The 19,087-nt window shown below is 36.7% G+C and overlaps 1 protein-coding gene across 1 annotated transcript in view; it reads right to left on the minus strand.

Annotated features, from left to right (window-relative positions):
* Window positions 1–958: 958 nt before the first annotated feature.
* The window catches only part of UBE2W (ubiquitin conjugating enzyme E2 W), a gene marked incomplete at both ends in the record, with an annotated part of 69,246 nt that continues 51,117 nt past the window's right edge, over window positions 959–19,087 (minus strand). Inside the window, 3 exon segments of the mRNA XM_079722134.1 lie at window positions 959–1,071; window positions 9,657–9,732; window positions 12,973–13,128. Coding sequence (XP_079578260.1) covers window positions 959–1,071; window positions 9,657–9,732; window positions 12,973–13,128 — 345 coding nt within the window.

Here is a 19,087-nt window from a genome sequence, read left to right on the forward strand (position 1 = left end):
ACCTTTCAAACAATTTTTTTTTCTACAGAAAATGTTATCTAGCTGTAAGCAAAGTCTTAAATAACAACAAAACAGAGCAAAACAAAACAAATCCCTCCAGAACAAAACTGTATGGTTGTGTGAGACAAATAAGCAAACATATCATTCTATAGTGTATTTCTGCCTAAATTTTAAAATAAAAATGTCCACACTCTTTTGTTAAAACATTAAGCCTCTGTCAAAAATGTATTTCTTATTTTAGGGTACAGGATTGAAGGACAAGATGATACTTACAAGTAAAGAAAATTTACAAGAAAAAACTTGACAAAAGTTTTTCAATTAAAGTACTGTAACATTCAAACTTGACTTAACATAACAAAAGAAACAAAACTGCAAACAAAAATGTTTATGGATTTTCCAAACACAAATAAATGAAATAGTGTCGAGGCAGCAGGGCTCATGCTGACGGCTAGCGGGAAGTAGCAGGCTGTCATCTGCTGGGGAAAATCGTTAACGTACAAACGACAAGCCCAACTCATGGACTGCAGCAGTTTACTCGTCACTGCCATTTTTCTTACTTCCAAAATAAAGCCCTGATTAAACCATTCATACCCTATATTACTCACACCTTTACTTCAGAGACTGAGGAACTATATACAACAAATGAATTCATTTTCACCATAGGGATAACATATTGTACCTCTCTGCCAATGTCACTTGAAAACTATCCATGTCAAAACAATTTGACAGCAGATATAAACAATTCAATAAATACGCAATGATCTTTCATTACAGTCCTTTAAAGACGCATGTTAATTCATGCTGTTAACCTTAGGTTCACAGTGCATAGAATCCAAATATAAGCAGTTGGGGTGACTTTCAAAGTAATGTTGGATCCCTCACTTTATTTATAATCCCACTCTAACTGATAAGTTCATTTCATAGGCCCTATCATGCATTAATCATTGGGTGGCAGGAGTTAATGAAAATTTTTCCTGTTACAACGTCCATTGCCGGCAATGAACGTCCCAAAACCGCCAAGGAAGTCATTGTTATTGCACAATACATGAGGACCTGGAACTTTTCCAAAAGCTTAAAAAAATAAAAATAAAAAATGGAATTATATTTGACATTTCCTGACACCTGCATTAATACTGTATGACTAATAAAAGCATGTCAGTTGCCTGGACTGAACCAGCGATCAACATGCGCCCAGAATGCACACGAGTAAAAATGCAGTAAAAGGAAGTAGTCTTCATTGCCTATAGGTCACTTCCAGTCAAAGGTTAAAGTTCAAAGACTGAATGATCAAAGTGCTCATTTTCTCAGTAGGACTATCTTCTGCTAGGAGGATGATAACAGTGGCATCAACAAGTATCATCTTTAAGAAAAGGAGAAAAAAGATAATTAAAATAGTCAAGCATGCATAAGTAAAATCTGCAAGTTAGTCTAATACAGAAATAATTTCAAGTAGCAAGAAGAACATGGTTTACATTTCTGACTTGTCTCCCCCAATCCCTGCAAATAAAAAAGTCCATTTTGTGTTCGAGTATATAGTGACAAGCAAATCAAGCTGTATTCTTTCAGGGAAATGGTAGTTTACACAAATCTTAAAATGATATTATTATCTGTATGTTCTATTTCAAATAATAAATTGATATATGTTAGCACATATTCATGATTTACCAATCATAAGAGAATTCTTTTACAGGCAACAATTTAAAACTGTAATGAGACAGGAAGTAAACTTCTGACCAACACTGTCATGCTATTTAACACAGAATAATACAAGTTATGTCACTGAAAGAAGTAACTGCACATATGAGCTACAATCTCTAAATCAATCAGTAGTACATGTTATTAATTTCTCTTCAGAAAATAAATTTTTCAGCAAGTATACATATACATGCAAAGGAGGTCATTTTAAAAAACACAATCCCACAGGTATAGTAACACCTTCTGAAAGGCTCAACACATTTATGTAACACATATAAATTCTGGGGAGTTGATGACTTATTTTACAAAATTTACTTCACAAAACCTATTTGAAGGATTTTGAGGACTGGTTATTCTTCAGAAAGAATCTCTAGAAAGAAGTAAGACTAGTGGCAACTACCCAAAAGTTGTGAAAGCTCTCAAGGAGAAAATTCTAAACAACTGGCCAAAATATTTTACACAAACCATCCCATGTTAGGATTGATATACTGCTAATAAAATTCTCATTCATAAAGACTCAATGAGAGCTAAAAAGCAGTAAATCTGACTTCTATGCTGGGCAAATTAGTGAAACATTCTACGATCCTATACGTTAAGGGTAACCTAAAGGGTGAAACAGACTAAATTTTAAAAATAAACTGTCTCTAAATCATTAGAATCCTTTAAATAAATAAATAAGAACATCTTTAAGAAGAGAACAAGTAGATAGTTTACAGCCTCTAACTGTCACATTAAGCACCTGTTTCTTAAATGACTGGATCTTCGAATAAAGAGGATATATTTGTCATGGATCAGAATAAGCTTAAGAATAATGAGGAGCTTCCTTAAAACATTACTTCTCCAACAGAGTATTTTATAACACTAGGGTCTCTTGAAATTAATACTAAAACATTTAAATCTCTAAGCTAAAAGATGGCACTAAACTCTACCTAGTATAGTATGTCAAACTACTGGGGATGAAGTTTAGTATCGTACCACATAACAATGTTTACAATAAGAAAAGTGACAGATAAAATCCAAATTAAACATAAAGTTATCTAGTTAACTAGATAGCTTTTATCTCCAAAGGCATATCATCTTTGATAGGTGGAACCATAAATGTATCTTTAACAGATTGTTAACTCTGAAAGTTTTTCAGTATAGCAGGCTGTTGTATGAATGTGCTACGTGCCACCAGAATGATTAGGAGATCTATGAGAAGCCATTCTCCCAATCCCAATCCCCATCCCCATCTTGGGTCAGATGTTAAAAGATGTTTAGGACTAACACGATACCTCTTGCTTTGAATCCTCTATCTTTGGAGAAATAAGCTTATTAAATAAGTTCTGAAGATGGATTTCAATTATTTCTGATAGCTGGACCCAAAGGGACTACAACATTACATATCCATGATGGCTATATGTAATAAGGAATCTATGAGTAAAAGTTCAGTATGAAGACAGGTTATGAGCCAAACCCATGTCTACCTTTTCCCTAAATAAGAAGGGAATCACTAAGAAGCAAAACACAGTTAACAAAAGGAACACAGTTTCCTAGCTATATGAAAAGGATTATTGGATACTAGGACTGGCTTCCAAAAAAAAAAAAAAAAGTTGGTAGAGTAAACCTATCTTGGATCAAGACAAATACAGGTCTATAAAAGGTGGTGAAAGAACACAATATGTTTAAACTCTTGGCTAAAGTATTTGTGGCAAAATTATGGCCTGAAAAAAAAAGTCTCGTAATAAACCACTTAAATTTTTTCTGGAACTACAGAAGAACCTACTAAAATTATACCCTCAAATATAATACATAAAATACCAGTTCCAAAGAGGTGACACCTACCATGGCTAACTTCACTGGCCTTCTGGGAAATGTGAATGAGAGAACTATATTAGAAGGTGGTCATTCAATTTTCCCCAAAGTATAAAAACCATCACATTATATTGGAAACCATCTCCCTGGATATTCCCAGGGAGAGAAGACTAGAAGAAAAGGAACATAGTAAGAGGTCAGTAGATATGAAGTGGGATGCTACCTCCAAGAAACACAAAAAGAAATCTTTACAGTTAAGCTTGTGTCTCAACAGTTTGGGAATTAAAAGTTTTCCTTTGATAAACTGGTTCAAGAAAGACTACACAGTAGACAATAGAGTTGTTATCCCGTAGGAAATAAAGGCCAAAGACTTAAACTAGAGTGAAAGTTTGGACTCAGGAATTTAGAAAGTGGTTTTGTAACCCTAAAAGGTAGTACAAATAAAAAGGTTCAAAACGAACACAGGTAAACCTATGGATAGTTATTAGGCAGGGAGAAAAGGAGTTGGTTAATACTAGTCTGAGACAATTTTGTGTTCCTATCTCCTCATTATCCTACAAGGAAATGTTCCAGCTGGATGGAACCAGAATGTAGTCTACAGTTTTTTCTTTTCTTTTTTTTTTTTTTTTGCGGTACGCGGGCCTCTCACTGTTGTGGCCTCTCCCGCTGCGGAGCACAGGCTCCGGACGCGCAGGCTCAGCGGCCATGGCTCACGGGCCCAGCCGCTCCGCGGCATGTGGGATCCTCCCAGACCGGGGCACGAACCCGTGTCCCCTGCATCGGCAGGCGGACTCTCAACCACTGCGCCACCAGGGAGGCCCTCGTCTACAGTTTTATAAGAAACATTGCTCGACTCCTCCCCAAATTACCATCTCATCAGCCTATTGGACATAGTACTGAAACATTATGCCAAGTTAGTTCTCATAAGCCTGGTTTTCTGCAGCCCATACTCAGCAGCCGTCTTAAACTATACTGTTCAAGTATCTATCACCTTAAGGAAGCTGCTTCAGGAACCACAGATCTGTACTCCCATCTGTGAAAAGCAACCATTTATGAAACTAAGTCATATACGTTTAATATTGACCCCAGGAAACTGATGGGTATCATGAATGGACTCTAGTTGGCTATCTCACTGAAGTAGTCTTAGGATCTCATAAAAAGATACTTTTCATCTTTTTAAAGAACAATTATGTCTGTTTTACGATACAGAACTCTGAGGCTCAATCATTAATTTGTGCACTGAACTGGGTACAGATCTGTTTTCTAAGGAAGATTCTATACCTGAATCATAGGTGAATTCTTCAGCCTTTTGTATGCTGAGATGAGCTCTTATTCAAATACCTATTTTTGTTAGGCCTCTTTACTTTTTTAACCCTATTCTCAGCTCAACTAATTTTCAAAGCATATGGACCCCCACCTTAATCAGCAACACAGAATATCTGCATTCCAGTGCAGGAATGACCTTAATTCCTAGTGAACAAAAACTATAAGAGAGCTCTGGACAACAGGTTGATAGTCAACTTCACGTAATTAACAACAAGGAACATGTATTCACATACCAATGACTTTTTACACTTTAACAGGTTATTGCGTTCTAGAGAAGAATCTCAAAAGAAATGCAATATAAGGTGTGATGTGTACAAAGACAGTAACAGTGGGGTAGCGTGACTGGCCTAATTTTCAAGGTATACTAATAATGTGAAAGATCACAAATTTATGCTCACAGAGGCTTTTTATCAAGAATCCAACAGTGGTATCTGGCAGCTCAATTTTGGTGTGTCAGCTGAGTCCTTCTCTTCTAAAACCAGGAGATCAACTCAATTTCAGATTTGTTGTTCTTCATTAATGCCTCCAGCCTACATCCTGGAAGCCCCCTCTGAGGTACACAGATGTCACTCAGTACCTGAACCAAAACCTCTCTTGCCTCTTTGATTACACCTGACAGATACTCTGACCCATGCCGACCCAAGTATTTTGGTCAGCACCACACAGAGGGGCTGTGGAGCTTGACATGAGGCCTACAATTCTGCTTGGTTTCTAGAAACTGAAACGTTAAGTGTTTCAGTGAGTTCTTCCAACTCCAAGCAAGTCTTTGTTCAGTCTCTGATCTTTTTGTTTAGCATTGCAGGTCACATCAGGACACTACTCTGATCTTGTAATCCTTTCAGAATTTAGAGGATGGTAAGAAAATAACTAGAGTCCGTATTTCTTGGTAACTGGCATTAGTTATAAGGAGAACATAATCAATGAAGATCTTCTGGAACTAAAGCAGCTAAGCAGAAAAACGTAAGCTGAAACTTCAAAAGTTCCAAAACAAAGCTAATGTGGTTCTGCTTAAATGAGTATGATTACCTTTTTTGATAAGATTTTCCAAATTCAACTATAATACCAAGGTGGGCTATTTTTCATACTGTTTATAACTGTTATTGTGAAATGTATAAAGGAGAAGACAATATACACTACACAGCTGAAATGCTTTAGCCTTGTAAAGGTAAAGGGAGAGTTCAAGGAAGAGTCCCTGTACCCAACCACCTGTATGACAGAGCGGGTGCCCTATCATCTCAAAGCATAACGAACACTACCTTTCTTTGATTTCGTATGACACTTACTCATGGAGCAAAACCGTCCATTTAAGGGAGAATGCAGGAGAGGAATGATTCAGGCATATAGGATTCAAGCAGGAGCAAAAAACACAGTGAGATGAGAATGGTCACTGTAAGGCAATGAACTGAGGAGGTTTTAAACAGGATTATTTGTAAACGAAAAAAAATTTATCTGTACCTGGGACAGGAAACTAGAAAAGGATAGTCATGATTCAGTTGAATTACAATCAGGTGCCTTTTTAAAATGGCTACTTTGTATTGAGGGGGATACTTTTAATCTGTTTACTGGGAAAATGAATTCCTATACAAACCCTGTACTATTTTACATTATGTAAGAGGTTAATTTAGTTTGAAAAGCCTCTTTTCTTAGTACTTCTTGGCTAACTTGGGAGATGATCCACCTTTAAACTGTTAAAAGACTTTTCTACTTTAGTTATAAAAGTATGGCTTTCACAAGTAATAGATAAAAGCCATTAACTATGAAAAATAACTTCTACTATGAAGTATATTTTATTTTAAAGAATTTTTATATTTCCAGTTTTACTATGCAAGTTTTCTTATTCAAAAGCAGGCAATAAGGGACTTCCCTGGTGGTCCAGTGGTTAAAAATCCACCTTCCAATGCAGGGGACGCAGGTTCGATCCCTGGTCGGGGAACTAAGATCCCACATACCGTGGGGCAACTAAGCCCACACACCACAAATGGAGAGAAGCCCACGTGCTGCAATGAAGATCCCGAACGCCGAAACTAAGACCCGACACAGCCAAAAATAAAAATAAATAACTAAATAAATATTTTTTTTAAAAAGCAAGCAATAAGAAATTCTGGAAGTATTCTTAAGTAAAGGCCTTCTGATAAGTCTTTTTGACTATACAAGGCAGCATTAGAGGGCTTAAGAGATGATTATCTTCCCTACCAGGGAATAAGGAAGGGAAAAATGGGAATATACTGTCTAACGATGGGGTGGGATAGAGTGGCAAAGAGAACTGTACTTTCAAAGTATACATATTTAAAAAATTCCATCACTCTAAGACAATTTCTTCTCAAGTTTAACAAAAAGACTTAAAAGTGGTTTGAAAACACTGTGGAAAAAACAATTGGGGGATTTTTCTATTATTAGTGAGGTTGGGTCTGAAATAGAATGACTACTATCTTGGCAACTTTGACATTTTAAAAAATGTTTGATTTAGTTGTATTTGTCAACATTCTTGATTGACTCATCTTAATTTCTGATGAATTTAAGAACTTATTATGCAAAGGTAAAGGGTGCTGTGACACTCAAGGAATGTTTTTTCTTTTTGAAAAGGTTCTTTGTAAAGGCACAGAGGGAAGAGACAGCTTAGTATTTAGTCCTAAAAGGCAAGACGAAATGCAAGAATGAGAAGGCAGAAATGTAAACGGAAGGAAATGGCCAATTAATTCAAGTAGGATCTTGTTTAGTTTTAGTGGACCTTCAGTATGCAGAAAGAATTCCCATGGGAAACCTGTCCTTTTATATTTAAGAATCCCTGAAACAGTAGTTATCAATCAAGTGACCAGCTATATCAGAATTATTGGGGATATCTTAAAAAGTAAAACAAAACCAGCATTCTGGTACAGTAATAAAGTTGATCAGATTCCTTAAAGGAGGGAGTAATCAACAAGGCTTTGGTGAAAGAGTTCCCAAGAAGAGTGGAAGGAGTCCTTCCAGGCAAATAGCACACGTGGAAACAACAGAGGATAAGGAACAGAGTGCCTATCATAAATAATGCTCCATGGAACATTGCATGCATCAAACATTTTTTGTATTAAAGATGATTTTCCAAGGATGGATTCTCAGAAGTTTAGCAACTGAGACAAAAGGTTCAGTCTTGAACTTCAAGCTTGTTAAATATCGCTGAACTGCTAAATACTGCTGAACTGCTGTTTCCTTAAAGGATTACACTAACTTGCTATACCACCAGCAAATATGAAAACAGTTTTTTGTCTTTTGTTTTGACTTTTGCCATGGGGCATGCAGGGATCTTAGTTCCCTGACCAGAGATCGAACCCGTGCCCCCTGCAGTAGAAGCATGGAACCTTAACCACTGGACCATGGGGATGTCCCCTGAAAACACTGTTTTATTCTACCCTTTATTCTCCTCCTCCAACACTGCATTCATTTTATAAAACTGTGCCAATTCAGTAAGTTTCAAAATATTAAATTTTTCATTATTTTACTGTGTTGAACTTTTTTGCCCAGGCTTGTAATTATTCCTAAGCAACTATTATAAATGGTCTTTATTTTTAATCAAGCTATGTCTTTCAAAATTTTATTTTTTTAACTTTATATCGACTGTGATTTGAGGTTTTTCTGTGCTTTTTTTCTTTTAATTTATTTATTTTATTTATTTAGTTTTGGCTGCGTTGGGTCTTCGTTGCCGCACGTGGGCTTTCTCTAGTTGCGGCGAGAGGGGGCTACTCTTCGTTGCGGTGCCTGGGCTTCTCACTGAGGTGGCTTCTCTTGTTGCGGAACACGGGTTCTAGGCGTGCGAGCTTCAGTAGTTGTGGCACGTGGGCTCAGTAGTTGTGGCTCGCGGGCTCTAGAGCGCAGGCTCAGTAGTTGTGGCACACGGGCTTCACTGCTCCACGGCATGTGGGATCTTCCCGGACCAGGGCTCAAACCCATGTCCCCTGCATTGGCAGGTGGATTCTTAACCACTGCGCCACCAGGGAAGCCCAAAAAGAGTAATTCTATTTCAACGTCTATTCTTGCATTATTATCTTTTGGTGTTTGGTAGACATATCCTCCTTCATTATCCTTTAATTCAAAATTCATACTGCTCTTCTCATCTTTCTTCCAAACCTTAAAAGCACCCACTCTATCATTCTACTGAATTACATTAAACCAATAATTTGTAAAGAATATACATTTTTATAATACTTTAAAAATAATTTTTATAAATTATTTTATGGTTTCTTGTGAATGTAAACTTTCTGTTCCTAATTTCAAATACCTCTTTGAGGAAGCAGTAGTCAGCTTAGAAAAGATGCTAGCAGCCTTCAATTATTAAGCTACCATTACCCAACAGAAACAATAGAAATTAAATTATTAAACATAATGTATTCATAAAGCTACAATCAGTAGAACCTCAAATTTTTTCAGGAATAACTATTAGAATAGGAAGAGCTTTCTTTACGTTAACGGGCCATCTCTAACAATGCGATCCTCCGCCCTAACAACAGTACCATAACTAAATGAGTACACGAGGCGTCATAACTTCTATATCAAGTAACAGGTTTCCCAACAGGCTAGTTCTAATTTGACCTAGTATTATTAAGGACTTCTGTTCTGCAGTACAATGGTAGAGCAGAATGTTAAAGCGATTTTAGATTTTACTTGTATGATGGTCATGATTTTATGTGCCCCATTAAAAATCTAGTCTAACTTATCCATAAAATATCTTAAACTATTTTAAAGATTCATCTCCATATTACAAAAGTACAACATCAATTATATATTCTCTCTTTTTCCCAAGCAAGCATATATATAATCTTTCAAACCAAAATACTGAGAAGTTATCATTCTAAAATAAAACTGCTTACCATGATACCACCATTTTGTTTTCTTTGGATTCTTGTTACATGTTCGAACATAAAAAGAATTATCTGGTGGTCGTCTCTGAAACCAAAAAGAATTTAAATAGATAAGAAGTTGTAAAACAGGAAAACATAAGGGGGAGATAGTTTTAATGAAAGCTCTAGCAAAAATATTACAGAATGCATAAGAAACAATATAAATGCAGATGTCATAACTGAAAAAATAATATATTCCAGGCAATGTAACCTCTTGACACTGAAATTGTTAAAAAAAAAACAACAACAGGTGTGCGTATGTGGTTTGGGTTAGGTTCCAATGGGATTACTAGACAATGACTATCAACCTAAAGTGGCAGCATTAGGTTGTAAAGAATTTTGGTTTCATTTATCTTATCTCCCTAGAAATAATTTAATAATTACTTTTGTGAGTTAATCAAAACAAAACTCTACCTAACTAGGTTTGTCTGAGACACCCTAGCAACTTATAATCCTCCACAAGGGATTACTGTTTTCCTGTAAACAAATATCATCAAGGAGAGACCAAAGGATTCGGTTTCCAAAATGTATGTAAGAGGCAAAGGGGGGAAAAGACACATTAGCATTTCTGCAATGCGTACGCCCTGACTAGAACAATATTAGAAGCATACGGCAGCTCTGCAAGGAGTTACATCAGAAATAGCTGTAACTACAACTAACAACACTGAAGACAGGTTATGAAAGAATTTTCTTGAAAACTGTTGGATGTTGATCAGACACAAGAAATATGTGCCTCTACGAAGATTTGGAAACATGTCAAATTTGTATTAAAGCCACTGAGGGCAGGTTAGTAGATAATATGATAGGTCCAACCAAATAGCAATGGTGAACAGGACTACCTAGGTAGCAGGAAGGAAAACCGACAGTCCACTTGGCACTTCTAAAATTCATATATGTAACTATGATCTAACTCTTATGAGATAATAATAACAGTAATTTAACAGAAAGGAAGAAGAGAGCATAAGACACTAAAACGACTATACCAAGATTACCCTGTTTATACAGTTAGAGAAAATTCCTGAAAAATTATTATCATGAAATTATATGTCTACTTTAAAGAATAGATGATCTGCTATTGTTTGTCCTATAAAGTCATAACCTGTGTTCATGTGGAATAAACTGCTACTACTGTAACAAACAATAAACTCATCTACTTATCAGAACCCAATCTTCAAAAAGCAAGTTTCTTTTTGTGAAAAAAGAAACTGGAATCAAAGAGTTATGACTAAAAAATGCCTACAGTTAAATTAAAATTTGTATTCAGGGAGCTGACTACTCTCTGAATACAACGGAAAGTGAAACTCACGGGACCATGTCCACCACAGAATAAAATTCACCTGTTTTAATAGAACAGCTTTCGGTGAATATTTAAAAGACTTTTTAAAGCCTATTTGGTGCTAGATTCCCCTCAGTGCCAAAACACGTTTCCTCTTCTTCTTAGTAATCTAGTACTTAGCACAGTAACAATGGCACATAGCAGGTACCTAATAATGTCTGAATTTTATCATTTTCCACAAAACTAACGCTGCCAGAATTCTGACTTCTAGATTATCGTTTTGGTTGAATAAATTATAATTTACAGTTTATATTATATAATATAGTTTATCAATAATTTAAATGGAATGATTAGTCTTATACCAACTACACAAGAAACACTAACAGCAGACAACTAGTATGTGAGGGGAAAGGTGAGGGTTAGAAAGGACGAAGGAGTTAGAGAACATAATCATTTTCTAGCTCTTAACAGGAGATCATTACCTTTAAATGTACACAAAGCTGGTAATCAAAAGGCACATGTAAGGGCTATGCGCAGACACCACTCGTGTTAATCTTAACTCCTCTTATTAAACCCTAGAATTACTGCCTCATCTTTCTATAGACACTAACATTAAGAGAAGCCCCTGTGACTGGAAGCTGCTCTGTGCCACACCTGAAGGTTCAGAGCCTGTATGTGCGGTGGAGGTGGAGGTGGAGATGGGGAGAGGAGAAAACATGGAAGCAATAAATGAATGAAACTTGTTTCCAAGCCCTTGGGGTTAACAAAAGCTCAAGTGTAGCCTAAAATGCAGCTCAGAAAAGCTAACAGGGAGGAAACTCAAGTTAAAAGGTGATACTAACATTAGATAATATGTACCCTATTTCATCTATTCTAAGATGTACATTTTTTTCTTAATATTCCTAAATGGGGATACATGTCTTTCAACCAATGGTGTATCACAGTTTAACTGCCAGAAGTTTCATTCTTCCTCTTGTACATAACACTGCATATTAAGGGCTCTTATGCTACAGTTTAAAAATACATATACAATTTAACCCATTATTTCCCATTCTTATTTGAACAAAAAAAATTTTTTTTAAACCTAACACCAAGAAACCTCTTATGGAACTAACATTCCAAGAAACTCACTTTGCACACAAGTGGCTTAGAGTGTTTCAATATCTAGATAACCTACCATTTAAAAATGAAATACTATCTAAGTGTTTTCTAAATATTAATTTAATAAAAATGACAGTTGAATTTGGAGAAGAAAAAAAACCTGCTAAAATAAATGAATAACCCCACAGCTCCCTAATCTCTAAGGTAAATTCGTTTTTTCCTTTGAAGAGAATACAAAAGGAAACCCCCATGGACAAGAGATGCTTTAAAACCTCTCCAGCAGGGATGACAAGACACTAACCCTCAAGCAGGAATGACAAGAGGGCCAGAAACACAGAGAGGATTTAGATACTTTAAAGGGTGTTCTAAATTTAACTCACAAGGGTTTTCTTTCTGGGCTTTCCCCCCCTTTCTCCATCAGACACAGAATCTGTAGATTAGTAAAGGAGAATAAGAGGAAAAGTCCTGAAAATTCTACCGGTAATCTAGTCCTCCTCCTTCAACCTAGGCTTTATGATAGGAGAGGTCTGGTTCCTGGGAAATCCCCTAAAAGAGGCTGATAGGGTGGACGCCAGCAGAGGGGAGAAGGGAGCCATAATGCTTATTCCTGGGTCTTTCCACTGTGAAATCTAGAAACAATAATTTCTTGTACACTTTTGCCCTGTGCATGCTTACAGAAATAAAATTCAGATTGTTTAAGAACATCTGCAGGAATTTCCTGTTTAAGAAATATGAAACAATGTCTGACTTCTATTATCAAATTATTTTCCAATCTACTACTAAAACGTTCCCTATAACTTCGTAATAGAAGGCATTAAGTCCTTTCTTCAAAGGAATTATATATTAAAATAGCTTCTCTACCCAAACTAAAAGAAGAACTATACCTGGAATAATTCTGAAAAGTCCTACCTTTTCTTTGCAGCTGGAAAGCATGCTAATAATGCTAAGACAAACTGATTGGACTGACAGCGCTGGGGACCAGTCTTCTGTTAGAATGGATAAACAGATATGACCATTGCTATAAACATGAGGATGAACAGGAATATTTTCACCAGTAAACATGACCTAAGAAAGAACAAAATTCCATTAACACTCAAATATTCTGTATTACCAAAAAATAAAATGTTCTCCAGGTAAGTTAATATTTTAAAAACCAAATTAAAAACAAATAAAATCAATGCCAGGAACAAGATAAACAACTGCTTTATTCTTATCAATTCAATAAGTACTGGTTTCACTATTATGAATGACCATGCAGTAGGAAAAAACTCCAGATTACCTATTTTATATTTCAGCTATGTTTCACACATTCCTTTTAAAATTTTCTAAATTACCATGTATTTTTAGACTAGTGAAAGACAACTATATTTACAAGAATGGTTTTTCAAATTATTCATTGTTCTCTGCATATAGAAATCAAATACACTAAAATTTCAAACGAAAGTATTCAACTTTAGTTAGGACAATATGAATTACAGGCGGTAGGAACACCACTTCCACCTATAACAATGTTATTACCCAAGGTGCTATATGCAAAAAGAAATGACTGCTACATCTTCCACCTCATCTAAACTCACACTTCCATTATGATGGGCACAAACTACCACTTACTAATCAGCAAACATCTATGTGCTTAGATGAAAAAACAAAGGTTGAATGAGTCTCCCAATTACTTGCTGTTTTGTCTCTATCTTTTCTTTTACTCAGTTCTTCTACGTTTTCCCCTTTCTCCATGTTGCCTCAGCACTGTTGTGAAAGGTAATCAATCTATTATTTCCTTCCTTTGCCCTAATAATTCAATGTCTCAATAATACTGTTTCTTAAACATATCTACCTAAGCATCTGAATAGGCAGGAGAGTAAATTCGTACATCCTGAGGAATCTGTAAGCATAGCCCAAAGTAGGTCAAAGGAGAAGTCTCATATTTAAGAATGCTTAGATATGTTAGTTCATAATAAATTATTTACTTTGATATAAAAATTAAAAATTAATCTGTCAATCTTTTAAGTGAATTTTATACTGCAGTATAATATATAATTTTTATTGTTGCTTAGGAGTAATTCCTATTTCCTGATCCGGCCCTTAAAAAAAAAAAAATCACCTGGAGAGCTGGCTAAAAATACAAATTCAAGAGCCCCACTTTCCCAGATTCTGATTCACTAGGTATGATGGCATTTTTATAAAACTCATCAAATATAAGCCAATAGTTCCCAAACTAGGCTTACAGTAAGTATATCTCAGCCCTGCAAATTACCTCACACTCAGATATAGCGGAATCTTAGTAAGGAGAAACCCTACCTTAAGTGATGACAAACTGATGAAATATATTGCTCTAGGAATAAGCCCTCTTTTTTTCCTTTATAGAGCAGAAGACAGCCAGTGAAATAAGGGTGGCCAGAATAAGGTATGCCATATTTTAATATGTGATATGCTATGGGAAATTACCATAAGCTAGGTTTTGCTTTTATTTTTAAATTTCTACCTACATATCTGGTTTTATTACAATTTTACAAATATTTACATTTAACAAAACACTCTTTCATATAAGTAGGAGTTCTCCAATATTTCAAATATACTGCTAACATATGGGCCTCATTTCCTTGGCTGAAGCTAATATAAGACAGGAAGAGGAATTTTTTCTCAAAGGAATGACTTCATACACTTGTGTTTCTTTCTTTTTTTTTTTTTTTTCTTTAAATTCTGGTGATCCACCCTCCATTCCCACGAAAAAAGAGCTAAAGTAAAGCTGAAAATTAAAAGTAAAGTCTTAAAACAAGAGATATCAAGTGACTTGTCCTACCCAATTGCAGAAGACCCACTGAAAGACTTGGGCACAGCTGTGTTTGAAGCACCATTTATCTCAATTTTATCTATCAGAATTAGTGCCTTTTTCATCACTTTTTGCTCAAAAAGTGCTGCTCTGCAAAGGGAAATGACTGCTTAAGGCTCTTGCAGCTCCATGAGTCCATCCACAATTATTTTTTAATTAATTTTTTTATAAATGTGAACTACAGTTTATTATATTATATGCATTTGATATTCCCACAATGCGCTGTGGATGTCTAGAGTGGGAGTTTACAAATCTCACACAATTTGCATCTGCTTTGGGGTGTTCATTTTGCCACAAAATGCCATTTGACTAAAAGGATATTTTCATGAAGAACACAGCAGTGCCCACGAGAGCTTACTCCCTGGCCACAATTATTTTTAAAGGCTATTTCTTTTCCAGTAAGGTTTTTTTGAAAACAAGTCATGTAGAACAGTGCTCTGGTACCAAAAAAGTAAGAACTGCCAAGTTATTTCCTTTGGCACAAATGAAGCAATCAACAACCATCAAAGAAAATACAGACAGCCAACCAAAAGGTTATCACGAGATGCTTTGACTAGCCAATTCACAAAGCAGAAGGAAAGCAGTATTCTTTTTGGAGAGAAATGATTATAAACTAAATCACTCGGTCTGAGAGCCAAGAAGTATGCACGAACCAAAAGTAAAGGAGGAGAGAAGAGAAAGAAAGGGGATGGGGAGCAGTGGAAGACAACTACGGCACAAGCAGCAGACATTCTATAAGCAGAGAAGAGAGCCGGAAATCAAGGAGAAAGAAACAGTTTTGAAGTTTGAGGGGACTGAAATAAAAATAAATTAGATCTTAATAATGCTTAAAATAAATTAGATCTTAATAATGCTTAAAAAAAAGCAGGGGCTTTTAAACCTGCTGCATTCAGGGCAAATGCAACCAGCCTAAAACTTCTAGCAAACAAAAACAGGGGAACTAACTTGTTATACATGGTACAGGTAACCCCTAGAACCCAACCTGGCAGATAGAGAATTTTAGAAGTTTGTCTAAACATGGACAGCCTCCATCCAGGATTTCCTGAATTCCATCCAGGAATTCAGATGAATTCCTGAAATATAAGAAAAAATTTTTTTCAACAGTTTATCCATGTAAAAGGCTGGTAAGTAGTCTGCACAGACAGTTTGATGCAAACTTTGTTATTCTGGTTCTCTGCATGTGACAGAAGAGTAACCAGCGCTGAATTTCTTCAAGACTACACTCTTTTTTAAAAATAATTTAGTTATTATTTATTATTTATTTATTATTATTTATTTATTTATTTTTGGCTGTGTTGGGTCTTTGTTGCTGCACACAGGCTTTCTCTAGTTGCAGCAAGCCAGGGGTATTCTTTGTTGCGGTGTGTGGGCTTCTCACTGCGGTGGCTTCTCTTGTTGCGGAGCACGGGCTCTAGGTGCACGGGCTTCAGTAGTTGTGGCACACGGGCTCAGTAGCTGTGTCTCGTGGGCTCTAGAGCACAGGCTCAGTAGTTGTGGCACACGGGCTCAGTAGCTGTGTCTCGTAGGCTCTAGAGCACAGGCTCAGTAGTTGTGGCACACGGGCTCAGTAGCTGTGTCTCGTGGGCTCTAGAGCACAGGCTCAGTAGTTGTGGCACACAGGCTCAGTAGCTGTGTCTCGTGGGCTCTAGAGCACAGGCTCAGTAGCTGTGGCACACGGGCTCAGCAGCTGTGTCTCGTGGGCTCTAGAGCACAGGCTCAGTAGTTGTGGTGCACGGGCACAGCTGCTCCACAGCATGTGGGTTCTTCCTGGATTGGGGATCGAACCCATGTCCCCTGCATTGGCAGGCAGATTCTTAACCACTGCGCCACCAGGGGAGTCCCAAGACGGCACTCTTAACTATCCTCGTTTATTTAATATGCAGTACAAGCCAGAGAAGGGAATGCACATTTCAGGTTTTTTAATACAGCCAAGTAGGCTCTGAAAACTTAAAAAGACTTTAAGCTGTTTCCAGAGTTCAAAAACCTTTCTGGGGGGGAATCGCAAATAGCTGATAAACTATCTAAAACAGATATGACAATATAACTGAATACAATGAATTTGAAACAAAAGGGAATAAAGAATTTTGCTAATTCATTTTTTAAACAATTTATTCAGATTCAAAGTAGTCACATAGATTGAACAGCGACCAGAGACTGCACACATTCCCCACTGCATAAACTATACTGAGTAAAATGGAATTACAGATTTTTAATAACAAGCTATTAAATGGAAAAAAAGTCACAATGTTAGAAAAGGATGTTAAATCTAACGCATGTGAACCACATCTGAAGTTCTGAGTCTGCATGCGAAGAAGTCCTCATATGTCTGTAAATTTCCAAATATCCCCCATCAGTGTGGCTCAAATTCAAGAGCAGGTGAGATGTGAGAGAGAACCATGCTCAGGATCCATGTAATTTTGGAGGTAAGTCCGCATATCCCACATCCAACCTAAAATTTTAAGCAAGCCAACCTCTGGGTAACCTTTGGGTACTAAAAAATCTAAACTGAAAGCCACCAACAGTGACAACATAAAGGATGGATATTAGCTAACTGTTTCTAACGTGAAATTCATGGTAATCATCCCTGAGGACTTCCAAAGACTTCAGGCTCAATACTGTATGACCTCACAGTATTGAGATCTTACCACAATGAAGGCATGTGTTCAGACTAGTGCTCTGCGAGTGATTAGAAAGTCAGACACCTAATACGGTACATCAAGCGAGGTGAAAATACAATACACACAGAATGAGCAATACAAAACAGGCTATAATTATAAAGCCAATCTTCAATATAGATACCAAGGTTTCTACAGGGACAATATGAGGGGATGTTTTCTCTGATTAAAGTTGTCAGTAGATGACAATATTTAAAGGGCAACTATAAAAACTGAACATACAAGCAGAGAGTTTAATAAACTAAATCAAATATCTAATTATGAATAATATATATGACACAGGTAGTCTAGCATAAATGAATGATAAATATTTGACAAAAGTGACTGGGGATAAGAATTTTAGCATAGTTTTCAATTCAATTCTCCCCTTTCAGTCATCTAATATGTATCAGCAGCATGAATATTGATAGCTTTCCCAAAGCAGGGAGAATCAGACCACGAGCAAAAGGATGAGGACACTATGAATATAAGTTCTGGATCTCTGCAATGAGGGAATTTGAAGCAACACAACAAAAGGGTTCGTGTTAAAGGGGCATGAATAGGAGGGGGAATAGGAGTGAGGGGAAAGCGATTACTCTTTTGCCCCAATGTTTCTAAAGCTTTATGATCAAGGCAAGTATATTTTTAGCATCTTTAACATAAGTCCAAAATACTGCCACCTTCCACAACCTCCACTGCTACCCTTCTGGTACAAATCACCATCACCTCTCACCTGGATCACTGCAATAGGGGTACCCTTGTGCCTCCAGAAGTCAATGTGCCACATAACAGCCAAGTTTCTCCTTTTAATTTTAAGCAGGAGCATGTCGTTCCTCTGCTCGGCATCTTCAAGGGCTTCCTACCTCATTCAGAGTAAAAGTCAAAATTCTTACGATGGGCTATAAATGTCCTATCCAATCTCTGATGGACCTTCCAGCCCAAATTCTCTCTCTGACCTAGGCCCTACTCTTCTCTTCTTGATTATACAACACTCCAGGGACCCACTTGGCATGCTCCAGATTCAGGACCATTGCATTTTGTCTTCACCTGCCCTTTCTCTCACCCTTTGATGTGGCTTATGCACTCACCTCTTTCAGATCTCTGCCCCAATGTCACCTTCTCATGAAATCTTTCCTGATCACTCTACCCAATGCTGCAACACCCTGACTCTTTTCTGCTTTTTTTCACCACCTTCCATACTATATATATTTTGCTTTTTGTTTACTGTCCTTCTCTTTCTACAAGAATGCAAACTCCACGTAAGGAGGGTTTTTGGAGGGCCACTTTGTTCACCACAGAATTGCCAGCACCTAGTAAAGTCTTTGTCTTATGATACATGCTCAGTAAGTACTTACAGAATGAATGAATAAATGTCTATCTCTCCAAATACTAAACAGATGATCCGCTTTTTTAAGTCAGGCCCAATTCCTTTTTAATTTCTGTGCTCTCAGCCATCTCTAAAGTACACAGTTCATGCTCAATACATGTTAAATTAACCAACCATTTACCTGTATCCTACTAGCATAAGGAAACAGAATGC

This window comes from Hyperoodon ampullatus, assembly GCF_949752795.1.
Source record: "Hyperoodon ampullatus genome assembly, chromosome: 17".
Classification (NCBI taxonomy): domain Eukaryota; kingdom Metazoa; phylum Chordata; class Mammalia; order Artiodactyla; family Ziphiidae; genus Hyperoodon; species Hyperoodon ampullatus.